Here is a 12500-nt window from a genome sequence, read left to right on the forward strand (position 1 = left end):
ACGTTTGGTGAAAATAGTGCTCAGGTATTCAGGGGCACCACAATTCATACATTTAAAAGCCAAAATGGTATTTCGATAATAAAGCTGACTGGATACTAGAAGCCACTTAAGGCGTTTCAGTTCAGGCGTAACATGATCATATTTCCGAATTCCACTTACTATTCTACACGCAAAGTTTTGTACCGATTGTAGTTTGTCGATATTTAACTTCGAGCAGTTGGCCCACACGTTCGAACAATAAAACAATTTGCTAAAAACTAAGGCATTAATAACTATCAAAAGGGTCTTTCTGTCGAATGCATGTTTGACGCGGTTAATCTGCCCGAGAGAACACATGCATGACGAAACGGTCTTAATAATGTGATTGTTGTACGATAAATGAGGGTCCAATAACACTCCCAGGTCCTTTGCAGTTTCACTAGGTGATAAGTCCTTCCCTAATAAAGATAAGGTGATATCTTGAAGCTTGGGTAGCATTTTTCTGGTACCAAACACCATAAGTTTGGATTTATCAGGATTTAGCAGTAAATAGTTTCTGAAGCACCAGTTACACACTTTAAATAAATCTTCATTCATTTCTGCCACGGCAATGTCTTTGTTCTGAAGCTTGAAGGAGACTTGAAGCTTTGTATCATCTACGTAGCTATGGGAAATGCATTTCTGTGGAACAGCAGGAAGGTCGTTTACATAAATGCTAAAAAGGAGTGGGCCCAGGATGCTACCTTGTGGGACACCACTACTTAGTGGCAGGGACTCAGACAACGTAGAGTTTATCCTTACAACTTGCTGGCGATCACTGAGGTAACTGCGAAACCACTGGAGACAGGTGTTAGAGGCGCCAACATCCTTCAACTTAAGTAACAGAATTTCATGACTGATGCTATCGAAAGCCTTGCTCATATCCAATAACACCATTGCCGTCAGTTCACTTTTATCAAAGCCGCTAAGTATTGCATCCGTAGATTTAATTACTGCTGTTTCGGTTGAATGCCATTTCTTGTTGCCACTTTGGTTCTTTGACAGCCGTTCCTTAGAGGTTAGGTAAAAATTAAATTGATTATGAGCAACCCGTTCGCAAATCTTTGAGAGAACAGGTAAAAGGGAAATAGGCCGATTATTGTTCGCTTGTTCATGATCACCATCTTTGGGAATAGGCACAACTTCCGCTATTTTCCAAGAAGAAGGAAAAGTTGAGGAGCCAAGAGAGGAATTAACTATAGATGTAATTGCAGGAAGAATAGGTGCAATACAGTCTTTAATGACACGGATCGGAATGTTATCAATTCCCGAGGCTTTGTTAGATGGCATTGACACTATTATGCCTTTTATTTCCTTGCTGTCGGTACAACTAAAGGAAAACTGCTCGCATATGGGATGTTGTCTAGGTGTGAAACGATGCTCGTGAAGATCATGACAATGCTCGTTAGCCAAGGATTTAATCTTGTTTACAGTGTTTTGACCAACGGACACAAAAAAATTATTAAACTCATCGGCGACAATTTTATCGTCTCTGCTGAATGTTCTCGAAGAAGTAGAATTTTTCGGAATGCAATGGCGAATAGCTTTCCAAATGTTATTGGAGTTTCTAGGATTACTTTGGATCTGGTCGGTGACAAATTCTCGCTCTGCAAATCTAATTTCCCGTTTTACCTCTCGTCTGAAGTTTTTATAAGCTGAACAAGCCATCCGATCATTTGTCCTTTTAGCAAGTCTGCGCCAGGAATCCCTTTCTCTCATCAGAGCGCGGATATTGTCAGTTACACAAGGGTTAGGTTTCCCACGTACTCTAAAGGTCTTAAGAGGAGCATGCTGATCAAAAATGTCATTAAACAACAGGTTAAAAGCATTCAGCTTATCATCTACGTCGCTATTAAAAGCCTCAATTACAGACCAAGGAACTTGCGAAATATCGTGTAAGAAAGCGTCAGCGTTATAATGTTTATAGCTTCTTGTCGTTACAAACATTGGCTTAGGGCGTGGCTTTTTCAAACATAACAAAACGTAGACCAAATCGTGATCACTGATTGAACTCTGAATGACTTCGGCCTTTTGAACTTGATTTGCATGTAAGGCAAGGATAACATCCAGCAATGATTTTGAAGACTCCGTAATACGCGTGGGAGCGTCAATCAACTGAGATAAATTATAAGAGCGGTAAAAATCAACAAGTGCCCGTGCGTCCCGGCTGTCGCCGTTCAAAAGGTTGCAATTGAGGTCACCCAAGATGTAAATGGAAAAGCTGAGCGATGACATTGAAATAAAGTTTGAAGTAAGATCTGTGTCGAAGCATGATAACGGAGTGTTTGGAGGTCTATAGGTGGTGCAAATAACGATGGACTTAAGGTTCCTAATTTGTATTTTTAGCCAAAGTTGGTGGAAGCCAGAAGCAGAAATATACGACAAGTCTTTATAAAATTCAGTCTTGAAGGACTGGAGGACATAAACACAAATGCCGCCGCCATTTTTGTTTAGGCGATCGACTCGGTAAATGTCATAACCAGGTATTTCAACTTCACGGTCCGTGACAGAATCATCAAGCCAAGACTCCGAGATGGTAAAAATGTCGAACTTATTTGTCAGTATAGTCTCTTTCACAAGGACGTAGTGATGTCTGCTTTTGAGAGAGCGCACATTAAGATGAGCTATCTTAACATCGCTGTTATTTGACTTCTTCTTTACACCACTGGTCCGGTAGCCATCAGGTCCAGGGTTGGTCTCTATGTCGTGAATGAGCTGAATCACAGGTCTAAAGGTCAGAGTAGAATAGCTATAAAGGGTTGTAGCAAAGGTAGATCTTTTGACTCTCATTGTAGAGTGTAGTCGTGTTTGCCATTTTGTGAGATGAAGGCATCGTAGCGATGATTCGCAACGTGGTGCGAATTGATGACAAGAACAATCCAAAATATGACCAGGAAAGGTTGACCCATCGCTAAACTCACAAAAGTCACCTTGACAATGAAATTCCAAGAGAGTATCATTTGACTTTGCTAAGCAGAGTTCGATACCTCACAAGTTGAAGGACAGTAAATCGCGTAGACAATAGAATAGTTCAAAGGAAAGAGCCACATTCATGTCTTTGTAGATTTTGCGTCGCCAAATTTCTGCGCGACATCTTGCTGACACTCAATGAGTGTCATAGAAAACCGCATTGTCTGTTGCGTGACCCAAGCCGTTGTTGACAACGGCAACAGTTCTCACTCACATTTCTCACTCCTAAAAACACATTTTGTGGTTGTGCTTTTGATGTACCTACAAGAATATATGGCGTGTTGTGTTATACACACTTTCGTTGATCTTTAATTGGCGTTCGTTTCTGAACACTGAAAACGCTTAATGCATTTTTCAACAGTTCTCGGCTATTTGAAAAGAATAAGCTAACATCTAATTTGATCTTTTGCTGTTTTTAGGGTGAGAAATGTTGAAAAATACCCACCCGGTGATCGTTTAAAGCCAAAAAGCGCTTGTATGAATAGAAAAGAAAGGGTCATTATGTTTTTTGCAGAGTCTTTTTTTAAAAGTCATTTCTAAACCTAAATATCTTCCTTTAAATAGCCGAGAAATGTGGCCGAGAACTGTTGACTGCTCACGGTAACGCAACCCACCGTTTTGACAATCCTTGCTCACACTACCTCTACACCGATGCAATATATTGTTTTACTATCAGAGACAATTCTCTAATGAGATTCAATGAACCTGGCCAGGCTTGAGACCAATTATCAAGAAATTCTTTTCTCAGACAATCCAGGTCAAAACTGTCGGGACAATTCGTGCTTTTCCCCATCCCCCCATTACAATGTTGATTTTTCACGGTCTCCAAAATCAAGATCTGTTCGTACATGCTTTTGTTCTTGGGCCATCGTAGTTTGATCAAAAATAAGACACAAACAGCAGTGATAAACATATTGAACTTTTTCCTTTTGATAATGACTTGACGTTTCGTATGTGCTCTACATACATTTTCAAAAGTAACCGTTGAAATTTAAAACAGCTATTTATATATAACAAATCGGATGAGGGGACTGGAACCTACATTAAGCAAATACCGTAACAGTAAAATATATAATAATAATAATAATTATAATAATAATAATAATAAAAACAGAAAAGATTCATAAAGCATCAGCTTTTCACTTCCGACGTTGACGTTGAAAGCTGGCTCAAGTTCTTGAATAAAGAAGGTCTCTTTCTTTTATTTTACAATGATAGTCAGTTTTGCCCTTGGCTAAAATATCAAAATGATCCCACTTGATGTTATGGCCAGTGGCCTTAACGTGGTCAGCAATGGCTGAAGTATTGTCAGTTTTAGCTAGGGCCTTAAAATGTTCGGTTTTTCTATCGTGAAGCCGCCGTTTTGTTTTACCAATGTAAAAACCATTACAAAAACCATTACATTTTACATCGGTAAAACTAAACGGCGGCTTCACGATAGAAAAACCGAACATTTTAAGGCCCTAGCTAAAAATGACAATACTTCAGCCATTGCTGACCACGTTAAGGCCACTGGACATAACATCAAGTGGGATCATTTTGATATTTTAGCGAAGGGCAAAACTGACTATCATTGTAAAATAAAAGAGACCTTCTTTATTCAAGAACTTGAGCCAGCTTTCAACGTCAACGTCCGAAGTGAAAAGCTGATGCTTTATTAATCTTTTCTGTTTTTATTACTATTATTATAATTATTATTATTATTATATATTTTACTGTTAAGTATTTGCTTAATCTAGGTTCCAGTCCCCTCATCCGATTTGTTTTATATAAATAGCTGTTTTAAATTTCAACGGTTACTTTTGAAAATGTATGTAGAGCACATACGAAAAGTCAAGTCATTATGAAAATGAAAAAGTTCAATATGTTTATCACTGCTGTTTGTGTCTTATTTTTGATCAAGATCCGTTCATCGGTCGCTGGCATGTTTCAACATTGTCTGGGGGGAAAGGGGGCGCAAAAAAGGCAGCGAAAGAATAACAAACGTTGCTCATATAACGATGGAAGCATGTACAGTAAATTCTCTACTTTTCTCCCAAAATTTGACAAGTGTCCCGAAGTGTTTTGACCCGGATTGTAGCTATGGTCGTCAGCTATGTCATAGTTTGAAAGTGTATTTGGGTCAACATACTTACAGGCCTGTTAGCGTACTAAGTCCTGAGAAAACATTTTCTGGGAGGTGAGTTATTTCATTGTTTTTAAGCCATCTAGAGATGAAAACATGACACGTAATGTATATGAAAACTAGTCAGAAACTAAGTAACAAAGTTTTAACTCATGTTAACACTACTTTTTAAAGTACACTCAGCAACAGACAGCATTGGAACTAAACAAGAACAATTCCATGAACTCAATTTTAGCTTTCATTGCAGTTTCGTTCTTAGCAGTCGCTGATCACAGCTTTACTCGATTCTACTTAAATGAAAGCAGTACAATTAAACCCAAATGACCTCCATGGAGCCCGCGCAATCGACTCAGAGCGATCAAATCAAAGGAAAAATGGATGACAGTGGACAATTCTTTGTGGAGTATCCACGTGCAAAGCTGTGTCATATTGTGAATTCGAATTAAACAAGAGCAATTCAATGAATTTCATTTTAGTTTATATTGCAGTTTCGTTCTCAGCATTTGCTGATCACTGCTTTACTCGATTCTACTTACTTAATAGATAAGAGCCGAATACAATTAATTCCAATTGTCCTTCATAGGGTCTACGGGAAATACTCAGCCCGAACAAATCAGAACAAAAATGGATGACAGTGGATTTGATAGTTTCAAAGAAAACAATAAAACAAACTAAAACAGAACACCAAAAAGCTGGAAAACTCATACAAAATCAAAAGTATTTAAACAAAGGTAAACGTTTCTCAGCGAATAATAAGGCAAGAGACTGGCTCTCACCAACTGGCTAACGCACGGCCGGAGGAAAAAGAAAGAAGAATATTTCTGGCTAGATACTAAGGAGTACTAGCCCTGGTCTCTGCTGTTAACGTAGACTTTTGATTTCTGAACAAGGATTTTTATGATCAAATCTGTTCAATTGAAACACATACATTTTTCCGTGAGCGATAATGAAAAACTTTCTCTTTACGGATCATAAAGTAAAAAATCGAAGTTTTTGCGTATAGTGTACAGAAATAACAGAGTTTCATGATGTCCTGATTGTTCTAAATTTGGAGGACTTTTCGAGAACTATAAAATCTTTATTTCTAAATAATAATAATGATACCAAAACTTCTTAGCAGCACGAAGTAAGATATCGCTTTGATGATCCATACGATGTTTTTGAAATTCATATTTAATCAATACATGTTTCGGATGAAACATCATCCATCGTCAGTTGACAAATGAGAAATAAACTAAAGTTGAGCAATAAATAGTGTAACAAAGTGAGATATAACATGAATAATTAAGGATGAAGGCGAGAACAGAATAAAAACACCCAACCACGAAACAAAACAGAAAAAACCAAACTATTTAGGCTAAGAAAAGAAACTAATTAGTATGAAAGGGATAAATTAAGATGTTTGACTTGGGAATTTAAAGATGGTTGCTCCCAAAGGATATGCATGGCTTCTTTGATTTTCAATTGGAAACGTGTGGAAGCAGAGTCGAGGATTTTAAAACAGTCTTCTGAACACCGGTGTTCAGAAGACTGTTTTAAAATCCTCGACTCTGCTTCCACACGTTTCCAATTGAAAATCAAAGAAGCCATGCATATCCTTTGGGAGCAGCCATCTCTAAATTCCCAAGTCAAGCATCTTAATTTATCCCTTTCATACTAATTAGTTTCTTTTCTTAGCCTAAACAGTTTGGTTTTTTCTGTTTTGTCTCGTGGTTGGGTGTTTTTATTTTATTCTGTTCTCGCCTTCATCCTTAATTATTCATGTTATATCTCACTTTGTTACACTATTTATTGCTCAACTTTAGTTTATTTCTCATTTGTCAACTGACGATGGATGATGTTTCATCCGAAACATGTATTGATTAAATATGAATTTCAAAAACATTGTATGGATCATCAAAGCAATAATAATAATAATAATAATAATAATAATAATAATAATAATAATAATAATAATAATAACAATAGTAATAATAATACTAATTTTAAACTTACAATATTTTACACTAAAATAAAAATTTCAACCAAGCTTAATTAGACATTATAAAAAATTACAAATTTATAGAAAGCATTATTGGTTATACCCGTTGTGTACAAAAAGTTTTCATTTGTGTAATTCATGCAATCATTTGGAGTAAACACTTATTAAAATATCATTATTATGATTATGATTATTATTACCATTGCTATAGAATTAGTAATAATAGTAATAATAATAATGATTCTCATTTATTCGAGATATTGTCATTTCCTCGACGCCAAAACTAATGTTTCTGGGGAGAAATCAACTTGATTTTTTTATGTGCTCCTTTCTTTAATAAGAGGACCTCGCTCAAATGACAAAAATAGGTGTTACAAAAAGAACCAACATGACATACTGGAATAACAGTTAGCATTAAACTTAGAAGGCTAAGGTCCAAATACACCTTAATTTTAGACCCAGAAAGGGTTATTTATTACTATTGACTCTTTGTGTAAATCAGCTGTATGAGTCGCTTTGTATATAAGTCACACTGTACTCTGTAAAGTAACCAGGAACATAGCTATGTCATATTTTGAAAGTTTATTTGGGTCAACAAACTTACAGGTATTGTAGCACACTAAGTCCTGAGAAAACATTTTCTGGGAGCTGAGTTATTTCATTTTTAACAAGATATCTAGAAAAGAAAATAAAAAACCTAATGTATATGGAAACTAGTCCAAAACTAAGTAACGAAGTTTTAACTCATGTTAACACTACTTTTTAAAGTACACTCAGCAACAGTACAACATTTGAACTAAACAAGAAAAATTCCATGAACTCAATTTTAGCTTTTATTGCAGTTTCGTTCTTAGCATTCGCTGATCACAGCTTTATTCGATTCTACTTAGATAAGAGCAGTACAATTAAACACAAATGACCTCCATGGAGCCCGCGCAATCGACTCAGAGCGATCAAATCAAAGGAAAAATGGATGACAGTCGACAATTCTTTGTGGGGTATCCACTCGCAAAGCTGTGTCATATTGTGAATTCGAATTAAACAAGAGCAATTCAAGGAATTTCATTTTAGCTTATATTGCAGTTTTGTTCTCAGCATTTGCTGATCACGGCTTTACTCGATTCTACTTACTTAATACATAAGAGCAGTACAATTAATTCCAATTGTCCTCCATAGGGGCTACGGGAAATACTCAGCCCGAAGAAATAAAATAAAAAACGATGACAGTGGATTTGATAGTTTCAAAGAAAATAATAAAAAAAAACTAAAACAGAACACCAAAAAGCTGCAAAAATCATACAAAATCAAAAGTATTTTAGCAAAGGTAAACGTTTCTCAGCGAATAACAAGGCAAGAGAGTGGAAAAAGAGGAAAAACTAAGAAGAACATTTCTGGCTAGATACTAAGGAGTACTAGCCCTGGTTTCTGCTGTTAACGTAGACTTTTGATTTCTGAATAAGGATTTTTATCACCAAATCTGTTCAATTGAAACACATACATTTTTCCGTGAGCGTTATTGAAAAACCTTCTCTTTACGGATCATAAAGTAAAAAATCGAAGTTTTTGCGTATAGTGTTCGGAAATAATAGTTTCATGATGTCCTGATTGTTCTAAATTTGGAGGACTTTTCGAGAACTATAAAATCTTTATTTCTAAATAATAATAATAATAATAATTACAATAGTAATAACAATAACAATTTTAAACTTACAATATTTTACACTATAATAAAAATTTTAACCAAGCTTAATTAGACATTATAAAAAATTACAAATTTATAGAAAATATTATTCGTTATACCCGTGGTGTACAAAAAGTGTTCATTTCTATAATTCATGCAATCATTTGGAGTAAACACTTATTAAAATATCATTATTATGATTATGATTATTATTACCATTGCTATTGAAATAGTAATAATAGTAATAATAATAATGATTCGCATTTATTCCAGATATTGTCATTTCCTCGGCCCCAAAACTAATGTTTGTCGGTAGAAATTAGCTTGATTGTTTTATGTGCTCCTTTCTTTAATAATGGGACCTCGCTCAAATGAAAAAAATAGGTGTTACAAAAAGAACCAACATGATATACTGGAATAACAGTTAGCATTAAACGTAGAAAGCTAAGATCCAAATAAACCTTAATTTTAGACCCAGAAAGGGTTATTTATTACTTTTGACACTTTGTTTAAATCAGCTGTATGAGTCGCATTGTATATAAGTCACACTGTACTCTGTAAAGTAACCAGGCACATAGCTATGGTCGTCAGCTATGTCATAGTCTGAAAGTGTATTTCGGTCAACAAACTTACAGTGTATGTAGCGCACTAAGTCCTGAGAAAACATTTTCTGGGAGGTGAGTTATTTCATTGTTCTCAAGCCACCTAGAAATGAAAACATAGAAACGTAATGTATATGAAAACTAGTCAGAAACTAAGTAACGAAGTTTTAACTCATGTTAACACTACCTTTTAAAGTACACTCAGCAACAGACAGCATTGGAACTAAACAAGAACAATTCCATGAACTCAATTTTAGCTTTTATTGCAGTTTTGTTCTTAGCATTCGCTGATCACAGCTTTACTCGATTCTACTTAGATAAAAGCAGTACAATTAAACACAAATGACCTCCACGGAGCCCACGTAATCGACTCAGAGCGATCAAATCAAAGGAAAAACGGATGATAGTGGACAATTCTTTGTGGAGTATCCACGCGCAAAGCTGTCATATTGTGAATTCGAATTGAACAAGAGCAATTCAATGAATTTCATTTTAGCTTATGTTACAGTTTGGTTCTCAGCATTTGCTGATCACGGCTTTACTCGATTCTACTTTCTTAATAGATGAGAGCAATACAATTAATTCTAATTGTCCTCCATAGGGTCTACATGAACTACTCAGCACGAAGAAATAAAAAAAAAGGATGACAGTGGAATTTGATAGTTTCAAAGAAAATAAAGAAAAAAAAAACTGAAACAGAACACCAAAAAGCTGGAAAAATCGCCAAAACTAATGTTTCTCGGTAGAAATTGAGTTGATTTTTTTATGTGCTCCTTTCTTTAACAAGGGGACCTCGCTCAAATGAAAAAATAGGTGTTACAAAAAGAACCAACATGATATACTGGAATAACAGTTAGCATTAAACTTAGAAGGCTAAGGTCCAAATACACCTTAATTTTAGACCCAGAAAGGGTTACTTATTACTATTGACTCTTTGTTTAAATCAGCTGCATGAGTCGCTTTGTATATAAGTCACACTGTACTCTGTAAAGTAACCAGGCACATAGCTATGGTCGTCAGCTATGTCATAGTCTGAAAGTGTATTTCGGTCAACAAACTTACAGGTTTTGAAGCGCACTAAGTCCTAAGAAAACATTTTCTGGGAGGTGAGTTATTTCATTGTTCTCAAGCCGTCTAGAAATTAAAACATAGAAACGTAATGTATATGAAAACTAGGCAGAAACTAAGTAACGAAGTTTTAACTCATGTTAACACTACTTTTTAAAGTACACTCAGCAACAGACAGCATTGGAACTAAACAAGAACAATTCCATGAACTCAATTTTAGCTTTCATTGCAGTTTCGTTCTTAGCAGTCGATGATCACAGCTTTACTCGATTCTACTTAGATGAAAGCAGTACAATTAAACCCAAATGACCTCCACGGAGCCCGCGCAATCGACTCAGAGCGATCAAATCAAAGGAAAAATGGATGACAGTGGACAATTCTTTGTGGAGTATCCACGCGCAAAGCTGTGTCATATTGTGAATTCGAATTAAACAAGAGCAATTCAATGAATTTCATTTTAGTTTATATTGCAGTTTCGTTCTCAGCATTTGCTGATCACGGCTTTACTCGATTCTACTTACTTAATAGATAAGAGCCGAATACAATTAATTCCAATTGTCCTTCATAGGGTCTACGGGAAATACTCAGCCCGAACAAATCAGAACAAAAATGGATGACAGTGGATTTGATAGTTTCAAAGAAAACAATAAAACAAACTAAAACAGAACACCAAAAAGCTGGAAAACTCATACAAAATCAAAAGTATTTAAACAAAGGTAAACGTTTCTCAGCGAATAATAAGGCAAGAGACTGGCTCTCACCAACTGGCTAACGCACGGCCGGAGGAAAAAGAAAGAAGAATATTTCTGGCTAGATACTAAGGAGTACTAGCCCTGGTCTCTGCTGTTAACGTAGACTTTTGATTTCTGAACAAGGATTTTTATGATCAAATCTGTTCAATTGAAACACATACATTTTTTTGTGAGCGTTATTGAAAAACTTTCTCCTTACGGATCATAAAGTAAAAAATCGAAGTTTTTGTGTATAGTGTACAGAAATAACAGAGTTTCATGATGTCCTGATTGTTCTAAATTTGGAGGACTTTTCGAGAACTATAAAATCTTTATTTCTAAATAATAATAATAATATTAATAATTACAATAGTAATAATAATACTAATTTTAAACTTACAATATTTTACACTAAAATAAAAATTTCAACCAAGCTTAATTAGACATTATAAAAAATTACAAATTTATAGAAAGCATTATTGGTTATACCTGTTGTGTACAATAAGTTTTCATTTGTGTAATTCATGCAATCATTTGGAGTAAACACTTATTAAAATATCATTATTATGATTATGATTATTATTACCATTGTTATAGAATTAGCAATAATAGTAATAATAATAATGATTCTCATTTATTCGAGATATTGTCATTTCCTCGATGCCAAAACTAATGTTTCTGGGGAGAAATCAACTTGATTTTTTTATGTGCTCCTTTCTTTAATAAGAGGACCTCGCTCAAATGAAAAAAATAGGTGTTACAAAAAGAACCAACATTACATACTGGGATAACAGTTACAATTAAACTTAGAAGGCTAAGGTCCAAATACACCTTACTTTTAGACCCAGAAAAGGTTACTTATTACTACTGACTCTTTGTTTAAATCAGCTGTGTGAGTCGCTTTCTATATAAGTCCCACAGAACTCTGTAAAGTAACCAGGCACATAGCTATGGTCAGCTATGTCATAGTTTGAAAGTGTACTTGGGTCAACAAACTTACAGGCCTTGTAGCGCACTAAGTCCTGAGAAAACATTTTCTGGGAGCTGAGTTATTTCATTGTTTTTAAGCCATCTAGAGATGAAAACATGAAACGTAATGTATATGAAAACTAGGCAGAAACTAACTAACGAAGTTTTAACTCATATTAACACTACTTTTTAAAGTACACTCAGCAACAGACAGCATTGGAACTAAACAAGAACAATTCCATGAACTCAATTTTAGCTTTTATTGCAGTTTCGTTCTTAGCATTCGCTTTTTACAGCTTTACTCGATTCTACTTAGATAAAAGCAGTACAATTAAACCCAAATGACCTCCATGGA

General features: G+C 35.2%; 1 protein-coding gene across 1 annotated transcript in view; it reads right to left on the bottom strand.

Moving 5' to 3' along the window:
* LOC137976039 (uncharacterized) overlaps nucleotides 1–12500 on the bottom strand; it is an 84612-nt gene that overhangs the window by 36159 nt on the left and 35953 nt on the right. The window contains exons 6-7 of the mRNA XM_068823296.1: nucleotides 9409–9480; nucleotides 5124–5195 (exon numbers count right to left, since the gene is read on the bottom strand). Of these exons, the coding sequence (XP_068679397.1) occupies nucleotides 5124–5195; nucleotides 9409–9480 (144 nt within the window). The remainder of the gene's footprint in view (nucleotides 1–5123; nucleotides 5196–9408; nucleotides 9481–12500) is intronic.

Source organism: Montipora foliosa, chromosome 11 (genome assembly GCF_036669935.1).
Source record: "Montipora foliosa isolate CH-2021 chromosome 11, ASM3666993v2, whole genome shotgun sequence".
Taxonomy (NCBI): Eukaryota; Metazoa; Cnidaria; class Anthozoa; order Scleractinia; family Acroporidae; genus Montipora; species Montipora foliosa.